Source organism: Pleuronectes platessa, chromosome 11 (assembly GCF_947347685.1).
Source record: "Pleuronectes platessa chromosome 11, fPlePla1.1, whole genome shotgun sequence".
NCBI lineage: Eukaryota > Metazoa > Chordata > Actinopteri > Pleuronectiformes > Pleuronectidae > Pleuronectes > Pleuronectes platessa.
In genome coordinates, this window is record NC_070636.1 from 9319400 (window position 1) to 9337255 (window position 17856).

At 41.0% G+C, this 17856-nt stretch overlaps 1 protein-coding gene across 1 annotated transcript in view; it reads right to left on the reverse strand.

The window, feature by feature from the left end:
• The window catches only part of LOC128451077 (uncharacterized protein C14orf132), a 28152-nt gene extending 12088 nt beyond the window's left edge, over window positions 1-16064 (reverse strand). Inside the window, exon 1 of the mRNA XM_053434842.1 lies at window positions 15999-16064. Within this exon, the coding sequence (XP_053290817.1) occupies window positions 15999-16064 (66 nt within the window). The remainder of the gene's footprint in view (window positions 1-15998) is intronic.
• Between the last annotated feature and the right edge of the window lie 1792 nt (window positions 16065-17856).

Here is a 17856-nt window from a genome sequence, read left to right on the forward strand (position 1 = left end):
CAGAAACCATACAGATTGGGTGTATCAAAGCTGACTGGTTTGATTCGGTTCAGGTATCTCGACCCGGCTGATTTGGTTCATTTGGGCTGGTGAGACATGTGCCAATCAAACTGTGGTACAGAGAAAACAAGTGAACCAAGAGAATCTGACAGGACGAGTCAAGGGAAGATCCAAGATTTACTCTTGAGATGTTTATATGGTATAAAACCAAAGAAGGCCAAGCAAAGGATTTTGAGATTGTTTGCACTGTAGGTGATTTTAGGATGGAAGTGACCACCATAGATAAATACAGATGGGTTAGTGAAGTTCTGTATAGTTTACTATTAGTTTTTCTTTATGGGTGGATGACAACCACCAAAACAGTTGAATTTGTAGATAACATGATGTCATATTTAGACGTTTTTTGTTTTTAATAAGTCAGTGTAAACAAGATGTCGATCAGAAGGAAAAAGTCTGAGACAGACCCATATCATTTCGAAGGGTCAATGTCGATAACGTTTCAAAAGTAAAACTTTTTTTTAAAGAATGTCTGATATTGATATATATAGGCCAAACACACTGTCATTAATTTGATATTTTAAATTTCAACCATTAGGTTTCCAATAAATAACTATAAATACAAGGAAAACACAAACATATCCAAACATGTAGTCCTTAAATTCTAAAAAAGAAACATCAAGATTTCTATTCAAAAATGTAACGTAAATGCACATCAGCATTGTTTATTCTATGAATTAAAAGCAAACACCGATATGTGAAACTCTGGATTTTATCAGCCACCAGATAAATCAGATTAAAAAAGCAAAATTGTTCCCCCTCTGTATTAAGTACATTCTCAACATAACTGGTGTCATGTGAATTGTGATATAACACTGACAACTCACATTGATCTCAGCCTAAACGTCCCTATATCAGAATATTAATGCTTGGACCTCTGCTTTACTCAGTTTAATATGCGGCATGTTGTAGTTCAAATGGAAGGAAAAGCTTGAGAATATATAAATAGTTATATTTCAAAACACTCTACCAGACACGAGTGAATGGCAACAAAAATATGAACCGCAACCTGACAAAGGAAACAAAATCGAATGTTTTCCGACAGCACGACCAACAGAACGGCTGCAAACCGAAATTGGTGTATCACCGCCTGTGCAATACTCCTGTACAGTGCATATATACCCCTGCAGGTTGGCATCAGCATTTATGAATGGTTTGCTGTGTGCATTTCCCCCGTGGAAGGAGGTGGGCGGTGGTGGGGGGTGGGTTGGGGATGTTATGAATTTGTCATGCGTGTGCCATGTTGGCCTAGTTACAGTACAGTGTTTTCAGATACTGTGAAAGACCAGGAAGTGCTCCCTCACTCGGCATGCCGCCTGTCTTTAATTAATGATCCACGCAGTGTGTTAGTGTGTCTGTGTAACTGTGCATGTACAGTATGAGGAACTCAAGTAAAAATAAAATAAACATTTCTGCTAGTCAATGAATAATGTGACAATTCATGGTCATAACAACACTAAGAAAGAAACCTAATTCCTACACACACAAAGCCACACTCGCACTTCATGGGGCAAGGCGATGCATCTATATCACAAGGTGGACATGACGACATTGGATATCGCCTGTAGGTGTGCATGTGTGAAATAAATCGATGTTATCTCAGTAATGTGCAGAAATAAAACAATATCATTGCTTCTAAACGAAAACAATCTTTTAGAATGTTTCTTTGACACATAGACGGGTGATCCTGTAGAGCATCGACCCTGCAGGAGCTGTGTGATGCTCACAGAGTAAGCTTTAAGCCAAGATGGATACGTAACATGCACCCTGTTGTTGCGTTGCACTAAAAGTTGCACCATGGAAAAGCTCAATACTCAATTCATCATTCTGTTTATTTTTTACAGGAACAAAACTCGTCGAATGGTGATGAAAATGTGCTGTTGGCTGCACCTCTGTAAACAGCTCGTGGGCAGGACTGTAAAAAACATGAATCTATCCTCAAATCCATTTTGCACTATTGAGATTTGTGCTCGGGAAGAAATCTCTGTCATATAAAAAAATCAGTGTATTTAGCTTGAGCACATGACTGCGTCAGAAAAGAAAAGCTTTGAGCCTTAGCCGTGAATTGATTCACGGCTCCTTGTAAAGGTCATGAAAAATTCATAGTCTTAAGAAAAATCTAAGTTAGTGTACTTCTCTACCACTCATGCATACCAGTGGGCATTCCAAATGATTTCCATATGTAATACAACTAACTGTAAGTGCCTGATTCATCATCTGGGCATTAAAGTTGCATGAATCCAAAATGAGAAGGTCACAGTCAGACCTGCTTCGTATTAAACATCATAAGAAAAAGCGGAGGATTAACCGATATTTTGGCTCCTGCTGTCATACACAAATAGCATCCATAAAGCCTGTGATGTGAAATGTCAAGGAGCTACTTGCAGGAAACATCAGCAACACATTTTAGTTACTTCAGCAGAGGGGAGGATTGTTATTTACCTTTTGGGAAATACGTCAGCGAGGAAATTGAAAGTATTCCGTCTGCAGCTTAAACAATCGGAGGGCAAACGACGGAAAATGAGCGATGAGACTAATATACACTGATTCCTAATCTGAGGCATAAATCCTGGATAGTGAGATGCTGCACTGATAGTTATGAGATTGTTCTCGAGCTGCGGCTGCACACACGGGGACCGTCTCTGGAACCTGAACCGCTGCCCTGCACTCTAATCTAAAGAGGGATTTTTGTCTTAGGCTAACAGTGTTTCTCGGGCAGTGCAGGTACATTGTGTGCAGCGACCTCGGGGTCATTGCAGATTGATAAAGACGTGAGTGAAAGGGCAGGGAGAAAAAAAAGACATGTCTGTGTACAATGTCATTTGCTTCAGGGCAGCTTTCTTTGAACAAAACCCAAGGTCGGAATCAAAGAGCAAAGGCCCAGAGAAACAGATCGAACCAAAAGCCGGTTTTGATGTTGGTTTTATTACCGAGGCGTCTTTTGAAGTCGCTGGGGTTTTAAAACTCGACTGAGGTGAAAACTGACATAATGGAGACAGAAATGCAGTTGTCCTATAAAGTGGAAAAACAATCAGAACAAATGTGTCTGGGAAATGTTTTCTCCAAACCCGAAAGCAAATCATTCTTCCACCTTCTCCTTTCTGTTTGTCCTCACAGGGATAAATCAGTGAAATTACGCCCATAGATGAAAACATTTTTAATAGACGTCTCCCTGCAAACTGTAGGAAGCTGTGCCGGAGCCTCACTACATAACACACTTCTATAGTTTTATCACTTTCTGTTTAGTATGCTAATGATATCCAAAATGCATAATGATCCCGATAAATTACAGCAGCCGTGGTGATGCTTCACTATAATCATACTTCATCTCTGCCTGCTCTCGATGGTGTGCAATCAGCTGCCGCCATTCAGAGTTTCGCCGGATCTCGCCAAAGCAACGCAGCCGTCCCCTGTTTAGCTCCACCTGTGATGAAAAGACTGAAGCTATATCTAAGTGCCCCCCCCTGCAAATCATGGCTCAATTTTTATTTCCAAATGACGTGTTGATACGAAAGATCGAGTTGCTTTGAAATTATCTCAGGGTGGGTGGAGAGAATAGATTATTTATGTAGAAATGCATAATTCATGCCCGTGGAATATCACAGTCACAGTGATATAGGAAGCAGCATCCACTTACGTGGGGCCAGGTCTATCAGGGAAAGATGTTATTACTTCATACTGGGCTGTCACAGTCCATTAAGTCTCCCTTTTATTCTCCCCAGGACTTCTTTTCTTATGCAATCACTCACTTCAGGTGCAAAAGACCTGGGAGATGTTTGCGTTTACAGTGCAAACATGTAACACAGGTTAGCACTGAGACACTGTGAGATTAGAATAATGTGGCTCTGTCACATTATTGTTTTCACCAATAAAGTGATGAGATGCTACCGTTGACATTCACCCATTCACAGTCTTCCAGCACTTTATCAATCAGTCATGCATCGGATTCATGCGCTGTCAACACGGCCGTCAGGGGCAATCTGGGGTTCAGTTCCGCGACCTCAGCATGCGGAATGGACAAGCTGGGAATCAAACCACCTACCCTCTGATTAGTGGATGACCCGCTCCATCTCCTGAATCACATTTGCTTAATGACGTAATGGCTTATCGCAGTAAATCAGGATTTTAAGCAGTGCGGGGCAGCAGCTTGGAAACTGTCTGGAACGTAAACATGTCGTCTTAATGGGCCACAGTTTCATTCTTTGTTTGACAAGTGGTGAAAAGCAAACCATGTGAATGAGAGAAGCTTTATCGTCACTTCAGTTGTATTAATACTAAAGCACCACAACCCATGGCTGACATATGAGCTCACATATCCCATCTGGCCTGAGAACATCTGAGGAGCCACAAAGGGCTGGAAAGCATGGCTAGGGAGGGAGATGCCCTATTCGTCGGCTAACATATGCCAGATATGCCAGAGTACGGGTGCCATCATTTTGCACCTAGGCCGCACTCTAGAGACACAGTCGATCGTGGTGTGAAGTAGCAGTATCGAGGTCATCGTCTTATAAACGCTGGACCAATCATGAGGCAGTCTCAGCTGTCAATCATGATGTTTTTTCCCATTCATTAACATAAAGGAGGTGTGGTTTATTACCTACACCCTAGCCAGCCACCAGGGGCTGATCAAGATGGGAGCTGTCATGTCGTCCCTCATTATATACCGTCTACTGTCCAGCCGTATGCTTGGTTTTTGACCTAGTCTCTTTTTAATGAGTCTTTGCCTCGATCGTGGGGAGGACGACATAAATCAGTCAACAAACCTCCGACCAAAATAGAGCACATGGTGTTTTGTTCTGAACGCCCCCGCCTCCTGTGTATTCGACATGAGGCACATCCATCAAGAGGCTGTGCAGGGAGGAGCCTGAACTCTCCTTCAACCCAGCAGTGAAAATCATCTATTAATGGAGGTGTGTCAAGCAGGGTTACATCTCTATCACTGAGGGGCTTCCTGTTCGTTTTCCTCATCTGCAGGGTCTGTGTTTACATATCGCTCACTGCTCCTTCGCAGCTTGAAAAATGTCTTTGAATGCCCCTGCTGGCTGGTGTTCATATTACACACACAGGGACATACACACACACACACACACAAAGAAATAATTCATTGTGGTTTCTTTGTTAACATTATTCTGTCTTTTCTTGGCATTTTGAATGAGTAAGATTATAAGTGCAGGTACAACAAAGCATATAAGACACTGAAATGAAAAGACTAAAGTGCTAAAAATAGAAGTAACACCTAACAAAGACGGATTCACCCGCTTCTCGACTAATTCAAGTATTGATTTCTCTCCCCTGCATGCACCTTTCGCTAATTGATTTGTGTTGATTGTTATTCAGTCACCCATGTACAGCCCTGCATAGTGCTCATAATCGTGCAGGGAGAAAACAATTGAGGCTGTTGCAAGTTTTCACTATCTCAAGACTACAACTTTCATATAAAACCAATTGCTGAAAAAAGAAGACAAAAGACCAGAGGGGAAATGAACTCTTGAGATGAAAAGGCTGCTATGCCATTATTACACTCTTCAAATAAGCCCCCACGATAGAGACCAGGAGGATTTTTTGTTTGTTCTTTAGCAAGGGACAGTCTGGGCGTGAAGATAACACGATTATGTAATTGAATCTGTATGCAATTGAGAGCAAAGATGGTCTTGATATAGGCCTTATGGGTGCTGCTATTTTGAAAAAAGGTTTAATAGGAAAGTAATCGAATCTGTGAACTATTCAACTTTCATTTCCATATCTCGCTTCGTATCTCGGGGTAGCGATGCACGGGAAAGTCTCCTCTCTGTTTTCAGCCAGTCTTTCTCTGATCTTGTTTCACTTGGTTCAGATGTTTATTTGGAACTTTAGAATGTAAGTAGCTGTAATTATTCAATTCATATCATAGATTGTTAATAAAGATGGACAATATATGTGTCCTATTGTACAAAATGAGGCAAAAAATAATTCATGATATGGTTGCTGTCAACTTGGGCGTTTGGGACTATGAATAGTAATTATTGCACTATGGAATATGAGGTCCTGCCAATACACATATTCAACAAATCTCTAGTCAGATGTCAATCATGATGTTTCACCCTATGTTCATTGCATTAAATATCTAATAAAAAAGCATATCTGCTACTCTTCTCTCTTCCCAATACCGGGTCTTGGAGCCGCAGGTAAATAAAGATGCCGTCAAAATTGTCAACCTCTCCTTCCATCCTTAATGTTTCACTCCCGACTGTTCTTCTTAAAATGAGAGGTGAAGGAACAACCTGTCAGATCGAATGACTCAGAGCCACAGCCTCACTGAATAAGTAATTGAGTTATGTGAAATGTTGATCGTCTGTCATGTAAAGACAAAACACCTGAGGTGAGACACATTTTTCAATTGACCACTCAGACAGGAAAGTAATGTAAAGGATATAAACACAAAGCTGTGTTCATATTGTTCTTTTCTGTTCATGGGATCAAATGTTGCTCATACACATATTTATAAAAAGGTCTATGCCTGCCTACATGTGTGTCCACGTGAATGTAAGTTGAAGACCAAGGCCACCGGTTCACCTTAGACTGGATAGACAAACCCTGATGTGCTGCTGCCCCGTGTGGCAGATCTGTCAGCTGAAGATTGGCAGCATGCCTCGAATGGCTCCGGAGTCTGTCTACAACACGTCAAAGTCGACCTTAGCATCAGTTAATAACACATCGGCTATTTCATGCCCTTCACATCTGCCATTTTAGTCATTTTTGAATGTCAAACTATTTCACCCAACAGAAAGAAATGCACAATTGAGTGCTATCATATCTAAAAAACAATATTTTAGATTCAGTGCATTTGAAACGAAGAACAAATCGCTTCATTGCTTGCAGCTCAGTATGCAGCAGCTTCATAGTGACTGTCAACTATTAATCCATGTTTTGAAAGGCTGCAGGATGCCACCACTTTCAGTCAAATGGAGGACGCCCTTTCAAACTCAGGTATTGTTGGTAAATGAAAAACTTTCACCAATACACAAAAGCAGAGAAAGCTATTAAGCATGTTTCTGTGATAATTGGGAGAACGACAAATGCGTCAAAACAAAAGACAATTATATTACCACTCTGAACTGCTATTCTGTCGGGTGGTACACACAAAATCCATGTATTTGTCCTCCAGGACGTCTTTTTGCTAAATGAAAGCGTAGTTTCTTCGGGAAATAAAATCTTCCAAAATATATCACCAATGAGTTCAATGTGTGCTGTAGTGTGCTGCAGCATTAATGACTAACGCATCCACCAAACTATCAGTTCTTTGTCCTTTAGCTGTAGGGAGAAAATAAAACCAGTTCCTGTGATTTGGAGTTCCAAAACTTTCTCTGAGTGCAGGAGAGAACAGTTGTGGAAGCATCCGTCATGTTTCAGAAACAAAGTAATGGCGAAGGTCCAATGATTTGCAGGCAGCAGGGCAACGCTGAGATGGATTGGCAAAATATAAACCATTGGGAACTCAGTCCTTCAAACTCCAGGGACATTTGCCTGACTTTATTGACAGTCACCATTACAGAGTGACTCAGGTCATCAGGATGAATTTCCCCTCTGTTAAATTAGCCATTACCTCTCTGAAGGTACTGAATAACTGTGGAGAAGGAATGGATGCGAGGGGAAAAGTGGGTAGGAATGAATAAATATGATGGGGAACTGGAGGCAAACATTCAGAGCCTTACACAAGCAATGTCAGACTAATGAGCAAGACTTCAATCTGCTCTACAACAATAGTTATTCCACCTGTTTTGCATCTCTGCTGACAGATGAGTACAGACCAAGCTAGCCCCTGTATTAGCAAGCCTAAGGTCATGTTGCAGATGTGACATTTTTAAATGTCAATTCGCTGTAATGACTACCTGTTGCCCTCTTTACTGTATGGAGCACCTGTTATATACTGTAAGGAGTATACCTGAACCCTGTATACTGTAAGGACTACCTGTTGCCCTCTTTACTGTATGGAGCACCTGTTATATACTGTAAGGAGTATACCTGAACCCTGTATACTGTAATGACTACCTGTTACCCTCTATATTATATGGAGCACCGGTTGCCCTCTCTACTGTATGGACTACCAATTGTCCTCTTTACTAGGGCTACGTTTTACCCTCTTTAGTTGAAGTGCTAACTGTGACCCTTTATGCTGAAAGGGCTAACACTCGGGTTAGTCAGAGAGAATTTACAAATGTCTCTTTCTGACACAGGCCCTACAATTATCAATCAGTTTGGATATAAATCAACTATTTGCTTCAGCTTGAAATGTCACATGCATGTTTATCTGATAAATTACTGAGTGGTAGTTTCCCATAGAGACTGTTGTTGGTGATTTGTGACAGTTGAGTGATGCTGTCAGTAATTTCACAGTCTATAAACTGGGATATAAAATGTCCTTGTTTTCAGAGTCTTTGTTCAAATTCTTGACTGTTTCACAATTGTTCCATTGGAAGCTTGTTTAGTTGGCAGCACAGCACAGTGGGGGCTGAGCAAACCTCCTACATATGCACCAAAGTCCCCATGCACCAGCTTAGTGGTTTCAAAGACTGTAATATTCAACCATTGTGAATATGCACATAATATTCTGCCTCCTGCACACTGCTACACAACCAATGTTTTTAGAAGCACGTGAGAACATCACAACCTAGACGACATTGTGGTTTTGTATTAATTTCACGTAAGGTTTTTACAGTGCAAGTGAAAAGTGAGTGATTTTAGGTAAGGTTTCATTGCTTGCCGTTTTTGATCAACCTCCCTTTCAATCAGGACATATTGGACAAAATAAAACTATTCTCAGATGGCTCCTTGCTAATGTGTTTCTATTAAAGGTTCCTTGATTTATAAAGATTTGGGAACATTTGGCTGAGATTGGCCCTCGGAGCAGCCGCCGGCAGCGAAGATAATGCTGCGATCCATTTTTATAGCTGTTGCGCACAAAGCGGCAAAGCAGATGGCACCAGACAAACCATAAGAAGCCAGACAGTGAGAGAGAGAGAGAGAGAGGGGAGGGGGGGCTCAGAATACCACGGCTCCTAATGAAAACAAACCACGTGTCTGCTGTAAAAAAGATGCACAATAACCCATGTCCTCTATGAAGCCAAATCAATTGGGTTGAACGTGTTCCAATGCATCACAATGGAAACAATCATTACTAATTATTTGGAAAAGTGACACAATTAGTCCTGACGTCTTGGCCCAATTAGACTGGTGCAATTTATTTATCATTTTACTAAAATACAAAAGATACACTGCAATAACAGGAGCTTTTTACGTCAGCTTTCATTTTGTTGGTTTAAATATATTTGTATTTTCCTTTTCTTTTACCTTATTGCTTTATTGTCCTGTTAATGTGGACAAAAAAATAAAATAATTAATTAATATATGTATGGATAAATTAAAAACAAACAATACCAGGCTACATTTACAGAGGACGTGAATGTCTTTGTGCCCTTTAAAGCTCCTTGAAACTTTATTTTTCATTTAACCACCCAGGTACGTCATTTCTGGGAGAAAGAACCTTATTTGGAGAATGTATAGTTTCTACATGGAATTTTACATATAAATGTATAAATGCATATATATCTGTTGTCAGTGTCAGTCTTTGCTCTAGATTTCTCAGAAAGAATCAGATAAGTACAGAACGTCAATGTCAGATCTTATTAAAAAAAAAAACTTTGAAAGGAAATTGAAAGTACTATCACCACTGTAATATCCTCACATCCTACGTAGGCTTCAACAAACACTTTGAGCAACACTGTGGGGATACGCATGTTTTTTTTCCAGCAGTTGGATCAAAATGAAACATGATGCTATGTGTTCATGATCGCTAGTCTTCAATTCTTCTCCCAATCATCAAGTGACGAAGCTCCAAATTAACTTGTTGACCGGCCACGCCCATGAAATCGACCTGTACGTATTAGTGAAAGTAAAAAGTTGACTGTGAGGAGGAAACTGGAGGAACATGACTCACCTGCGCAGCCATGAATGACAGATCCATACTGTTGCTCCGTTCGAAACGTTCAATGAAAGATTCAAACGTGCGTGTTTTCTCCTCTCATCCCCCGAAAGAGCATTTATGCCTCAGGCTGTTGTTTTTCTCTCCTCCTCTTCTCCTCCTCCTTCTTGTTTCCTCTTTGTTTTCTTCACCCGTCTTACATCCACCGGCTGTGCAAGTTGACGGACTTCACGTGAGGAGCATGTCGTAGGTTGGAAAATAAAAAGAGGATGATGATGAAGAGGAGGGAGATAGAGGAGGAGGAGGAGGAGAAGGAGGAGGGGGAGGAGGAGGAAGACAGAGAGGGAGGAAATGAAGGGGAATAAACAAAAAGAGGGAAGATAAGCAGAGCCGGTGCAGAAATGAAGAGATGGGGATGCGAGACGTTGAGAGAGAGAAAGTGCGTGTGTGTGAGAGAGAGAGAGAGAGAGTGTGTGAGAGAGAAGCAGTGGAGCTGGACTGTCACATAAAAAGAAGGAGGTGCAAGTCACTCCCTCTCTCCCTGCCTCGGTCACTCATTCAATCTCCTTTCTCTGCCACTGTCTCTATTTTTGTCCTTTTTCCTTTTTTTACTTACTCCCATCCCTCCTTCTGTGTCTGCCTCTCCTTTTGTGCCTCCTCCTCCTTTGCCTCCAGTCATTTTTCTTTTTTATTGCTTTTTTTATCCTCCTAAAGGAAATGTACACGACACCGACAAAAGCACATGAGAAACCTTGTCCACATACTTGCATGTGCTTTTGGTCTTTGGGTTGATTTAGATTTTTCGTTACATTTCAGCCTTTTTTTTATTAACATTGGAATCACAGAGCTATTAGCACATGCTTTTTTTATTTTAAACATAAATACCCGTTTGAAAAACCCAGGAGATTTCTGAGGAGATTTCCTTAATCCTTAAAGATCCCTCTAACCATCTGGATGGAAAACAATTATATTTTTCTTCACTACATGAAAAATGTTTTTTTTTTAATATTTTAATTTAGGGACATTTTTATAAAAGTGCCTCCGACTTTGTGGTGACTCTGATACTAAGCCAGGTCCATTAACATTTTATTTCCCAATTCGGAGACAAAGTCTGTAAGAACTTGACTGGTCTGCACGATGACTCTTTATAGGGATGGACCAAGCGCCTCCACTCCACGGAGCCAGAGTCTGCGCAGTAGTGGAGCCGCACTATTTAGGTCCTGTCGATGTCCTCGACCAATCGTGAGTCAGTCTCGGTTGTCAATCATGATGTTTCATTCCGTTTTTACAGAACCAAATAACTAATTAAAAACTACAATGACAGAAACCATCTTTGGGATGACCTATATAACCTGTAGTGCAGCCAGCCACCAGGGGGTGATAGAGATTATTGGTTTCATTGTTGGGGAGCTGTCATGTCGTCCATCTTGTTATGTAATGTTTTTGTGTTCATAAGCTTTGCTCGGGTGTCCATTGACGTTTCCATCTAAATTGCACAAATTGTTCTTTTATTAACCCTAGAATGGGCCCTTTATATTTAAATATTTGGTGGTTCCTCTCTATGGAGGCCGCCATGTTTTTTACAGTAGCCCAAACTAAACACCTTTTAATTTTTTATTGACAACAGAAGGCTACCACAGGTTCCCTTTAATGTTCGGAAGGGGAGGGTGAGGTTAGGGGTATTTACCTGCAACTAACCACTAGATGTCACTAAATTCTACACACTGAACCTTTAAGTCACTGTACTGTGACATGCAAAAATATGGAGACTGCCCTTCCTTAAATAAAAAAACATTCCCCGTTTCCAGTGTGATGTCCTCAATGTTTCTTTAAACCATCACCATTATCCTTCTGTAACCTTAGTTACATCTCCATTATTGTAACCATGACAACGGGAATCCTATAATCTTCGAGACGTATTTCTTTTAACCTTTGTGCCCTTGACCCAATCAACGGAAAGGCTCTAGATGAGGAAACACTCCAATCGTATAATAGGTTGTGGGATTTGTCGGAAATAATCCTGTTGTGTCTTTCAAGTCAGTCAGGAGCACATAGCAGGCGTGTGAGAGAAACGTTCACAGGGAAACTGAGTCTGTGGATTGAACCGATATCAAAGCTGTCATCTTGTGCTCCTCACTCATCCTCCGGGGAACGTTCAAAGGCTTCGCTGAAAACTTGTGACCTAAAACTAATGACACATTATGAATTAACCAGGCCTGCTGAGTGTAGGAGGCTGCTATTATTCATTGGAGGGTCTCTTTAAAGAACCAATTAACCGACTCCACTTACTGTATGTGGAGTCGCTCGTTTAACGGTGACCCAGCTTCCGTCCTGAACATTCAAATGAATTCCCTGGTTCAGTAACACTGGAGTCTGCACACAGTGCAGTTTCACAGAGCTGCATGTTGGGTTAACAGTCAAACAGCTTGCTCTTCAATTCTCTCTGGGTCAATATTTCTTCTCTTATATAATTTATTTTTCTTTCCAAAGTTCTTCGTCCCCACAGAAAGAAATCGAGGATCATTGGATAGGTGTATTTTTTTTATAGGATAAACAATGTTTGGCCATTTATGCGATTTGTCCTACTGGGTCTTGGCTCGTGTTAACATCCTCAGCCTGATCCCACATTTTGTTATGGTTAGACTTAACCTCTGCCATGGAGGATTTGTAGCAGATCTCTTGGATCAGCAGTTCAGACTCTCCTGCTTTATTTATTCATTTTTTGCTGAGCAGGCAAACATAACATCCAGTCCAGTCCTCCGATGAAGAGGGATTTTATTCCACAGCTCATCTTCCATTTATTCTGAACAAAATTCAGTTTCTCTAATAGCCCTCTGATTATCTTAGCCTCATAAGGAAAAACAATCTGATTTGCTAATATGAGCACATGCATGTTATCGCTGTCATGCATCAGTATTTAATTGGATGAGGCTTCTTACATTAAGCGTGATAATTAAAACACAATATATAAATTACCTAATTAGTGGCTTATTGCTTTAATCCTGGGATTGATGCTTCCATATTTAACATGCTTAACTATTTTGCTTTTTCCCACTTAATTAGCTTATATTAGCCCACAGGTTCACTGTTTATCTACCAGGAACATTGAAATGTTGTGTCTCACATTTTTCTGAGCCTCGATAATCTGCTGCACTTTCTCACTGGGATTAAACACTGCAATCAAACAGGTGAAATTACTTCAAAAACAAGGACACATTTCCATTTCACAAAGTACTCGTTTGTCACACATATGCATCTGGTTCTTGAGGCTGCCATGTTTTATGTCAGGTTTAATGGGATATACCTACATCTGCGTCAAAAATATCAAGTTGTGCTGAATTTAGCTCAGTTCAGTCATTGAAGGGAATGTTTTTGATCCCTTTCTCCTGAAAGAGACCATAAACCTGTCTGACAAAACTTCTCAGGTTTGATGTTGAAGTTTATTTTGGAATAAACCATCCATTAAGAAGCTGCAGCAGAGAACATCTTCTCAGCACCTCAAGTCTGGGTTGGGCTTTACAGAGTTAGAGGTGATGGGTGATACCATTTGAAGGAAACTGAAATCAATGATCCTGAGCTTTAAAATGACATCTGAATTTACTGTTCATTTCAATATTATACTGTTAATATTTCTTTAATCCAGACAGTGGAACATGTTGAGTGACTCAGTGATCTAAAAGCAGCAAATATCCATTTCCCCACCGGTGCTTTGATTTATTCTTTTTACCGTATTACTGCTTGCTGACATAATTAGTTAAATTTACATTGATTAATGATCCAATATTGATGCAATGCATAGTGATGTTTTTGAAGTCATTAACTGCAGTGATCGTGTTTTATGTCATCTTAAATAATGACATAAAACATGTGGTTTGAGGCGTCGAATGTGTCCTCACATATCATTATTAACCTTATTACAATTTAATCAAAATAATTAGTCTGATTTCTTCAGAATCTCAGGTAATTTATTGTCTTAACAATTAACCCAATGCTCCTCAGGCATTCTTTAAACTTTGATGAAGAAGTATGAATATTTCAAGTCTGTATGTTGAAGCTCTGTCGGGAATCTGTTTAACTGTATGTTACTGTACCAAAAGCAGCACATTAATATGACCAGAGAAGAAAAAAGAATGATCAGGTTTGTCACACAACTTAATCAGGTGACTAAATATTATTTATTTATTCTTGTTAGCATCTAAGCCATCTTCACAGCTTCACAAACACCACACCCGAATATACAATATCAGCATAAACGTCAACCCCAGTAACCGACCCTTGTATCTGCTCTAGGTCTCTGGTTGTTGCAGCCCCCCCGCTCTGCAACCTCGTTCGTTTTGTAACGGAAGGTGCCACTGGGCATTTCCCCGGCCCTCGCTTCCCAGCCGTCCAATCGGGGCAAAAATAGATTATTAACAAGCATCAAACTGGGTCTTGTCATGTTACGATAATCCAGGTTGATGGTAATGAGTTGGAATAATGCCACGCCACCTGCCAGGCTGGCTTCTTCAACATTTATGAAAAGCCTGTGGTGTGACTGATGTGCTCTGTCACCCGGACCTACATCGCCAAGAATCCACGTGTTTGTATTTGGATGATTTTATGTATTTATGTGCACTCTTTGTGTGTGTGTGTGTGTGTGTGTGTTAGTGTGTTGGTGTGTGTGTGGATTCCTGGGAGATCGGTCACGCTCTATGATTAATCCTAAATATCCTTAATCTTGTGGGACTTTTGCTGAAAGTTTGGTTGTGAGAGCCGCATGTCAGAACCTATGAATAACATTACTGCTGCGGAAGATCTCTGCATAATCAATCACACAGCCATGTATCAGGCATCAAATAGCGGGATTTGGAAGCGGGCGTCCAGGGAAACAATATGCATTGGGAAGATGTAAACCCACGCTCCTCCTCCTCCTCCCCCCACACTCCAGCACACAAACACCTCCTGCCACGTGCATGCCAACACACACACTCCGGGACACACACACTCCGGGACAGACACACTCCGGTACAAACACATGTGCTGCATAAGCTCTTTTTCTCAGCTTCTTGCACTCACTATACAGTACGTCTTAGTTTGCCTCTTCTGAGCTGATGCATAGCCAACAAGGCAGGTGATTCATAATTAATGCTCGGCTGAATATATTGAGATCCATCATGTGTGTGTTTGACCATGAGGAACCCAGGGGGATGCAGTCTTAACATTGCTTTACACACATCATGTTCCTCCCCACATTTCTCACATGAGCCGCCCGCGACTTCATTTTTCTCGACATTCGGTCAAGTTTCTCTCCTGCCTCTTCACGCCGACGCCTCCTAAAGTTGTGCCTCACACAGTCATCTATCATCAAGGTGCCCTTTTCTTTCTTCTCGGTTTCCACTCGGCCAAGTCGGTTTACTTTTCATCAACCAACAATACGGATGGAGAAGCCGTACCGATGAGCCCGTCTGTGCCTCTGCGCCCCACATCTGCTCCGGCTAAATTAATGCATTTCAACCATATCAGAGTGTAGAACTGCAACGGGCTCTGTGGCTTTGTTTCTGCGGCGGCGGTTGTTATTGGCCAGTCAGATGTGATAAAGCACATTGGCAGCAGATGTACAGTATATGTGCCGCTGCTCTGTGTGAGAATTCACAGTCCGTGGCCACGTTTCTTTCGATGCCCACAGGTGAAACAGAGTCGTGTGCCTCATTTCATTTGCTCATGCATATACTCGGAATGGAACACAAAGCAACAGTAATTCATACATGAGGCAGGATTCATGCTTGTGTATTTAAGGGCTTTAACCATGTGTTGTTAGTCAATTCTTCAAACATTTACATCTTTATATTTTAATCCCTGAGATAATACTGAGAGTCCTGGATGTCCACGGTTAAATTTTGAAGGCAAATATCACATGGTACAAAATCCACAGTTCAGTTCCCAAAAAGCAGTATGTTCCATACCCCCTCTCCTGCTGTGTCTCAATTCAGAGGATGCAGTCTACCCGGCCGACGAAGGCCAAACCGGAAAAGAGACGGTCTGGTCTGCAGAGGATTTCTGTGCTCGGCATTACGCCTTTAATGTTGTTGCTAAACAATAGAGTTGAAGTTGGACACCTGTACCATCAGCTGTTCTATTGAGTTTAAGCGTAATACACAAGCATTGAATCCTAGGATAAGTTGGGCTGGAAAGGATCCACCCATTGGCGCCTTCATCTCTCGGGGATTGAAGGACGAATTTGTTGGCAATATTTCAAGGAGATTTCAAATAGGAAGGTAGAGACTTGGTGTGACGTAATCAGTCTTCAAAAGCAGCCTCCAAATGACTCAGCCCCTGAATTTGAGATTCAGCAGTGTTTCCTGTCTCTCTGGACCGTCAGCAGTTAGTCACCAACACATTATTTTCACCTCAATTTGAATATTTGTTTTTTAAGGATTGCAAAAACAAAACCTTTCAGTTATTGGCCTAATTTAAGATTTGTGCATATGGTCACTTGTTAAAATCTGCATCAGTACACAAGGTGGTCCACACCAATCACTGCCTGTGCATTTAAATAGCTACTTTAACAGTATGATAAATATTACACTATTTTCTCTGATGTGTATGTATGTTATTTAAAAAAGTCACAACCAAAAGGAAAGATGTGTTCGTTCGTCTCTCAGTATTTTTTGGACTCCCCCACGGGACACACACTGTTAAACCAGAGTAAATGGTGCGTTGAGGGCTGTTCTCAACCGTGACTTCGGAACAAACTAAAGTCGGCCATGGTTATTGTAATGAATGAACATGTCACCCAGTGCAGTGGTGTGAGGGAGTCAGCAATTATAATCTAATAAAAAATGTTCATAGTCAGCGAATATCTTCTCATGGTGAATGCTGAAAAACAAAACTCTGATATTCGTTCACAGGCACTGGTTCGGTCCGAGCAACAAAACACTTTTGGAGCAAATCAGCGACAGGGGACGTTCGTGCTCTTTAACAGGACGTGCTGCTTTAACCAGTTGCTAAGTGCCTTGTGTGCTACGTTTGCACGTTAATGCTGCCAGGACACGTCTCAGGCATGGACACGATAAACCAGTCACATCCGAACCCAAAGCTGCCAAACAGAAGAAAACAGGACGTTCTCTATATAACCTGCCATATGCTCGTGTGATCAGAATATGTTTTCTTTCTTTTGTGTAACAAAACAGGAAACAATTATTTTTGTTTCTTTTTTTACTAAATTGTGGTTATTTTCTGTAAAAAAGAAATGGGTTTCAGTTGCTAGAGCTCATCCTAAGCTTCTTAAGGGTTGAGCGTACGCCAAGGGCCCATGCACGTCCAACAATACTGTGTTTACTTGTGGTTGTGGAGAGGGAAAATGTGTGTGTGTGTGTGTGCGTGTGTGTGCGTGTCTTCACATTATATGTAGGTGAACAGCAGTTTGGCCCCCGACCATTAATCCTTCAGATCTTATTGCATCAGCACTGCTAACAACAGTCTTTTTTGCTGCAGTTACAATATCAAGGTCCCGTGTGTACGACCAAGATAACCATAACCTTTGACAGACACACACCTACACACACACACACACACACACACACAAGATAAGTGCCCTTGGTAAAATATGGTTTAAAACAGGTTTCAACTTGTTCATCACATCAAATTACCAAACGATAAATTTACAATGTCGCCAACCAAGGGCATCTTTATATAATAATATTGTTCAGCCGTATGTGTGCAAGTGAGCTAAAAGCCCTCATTACTATATTGCATTTTCTAATCCATACATCTGTTCCCATTCTATCACATTCTTAAGAGTGTAGAATATAAAGAATATTTCTCCGAATGCAGTAATATCTCTTATCACGGATTAAATCTTC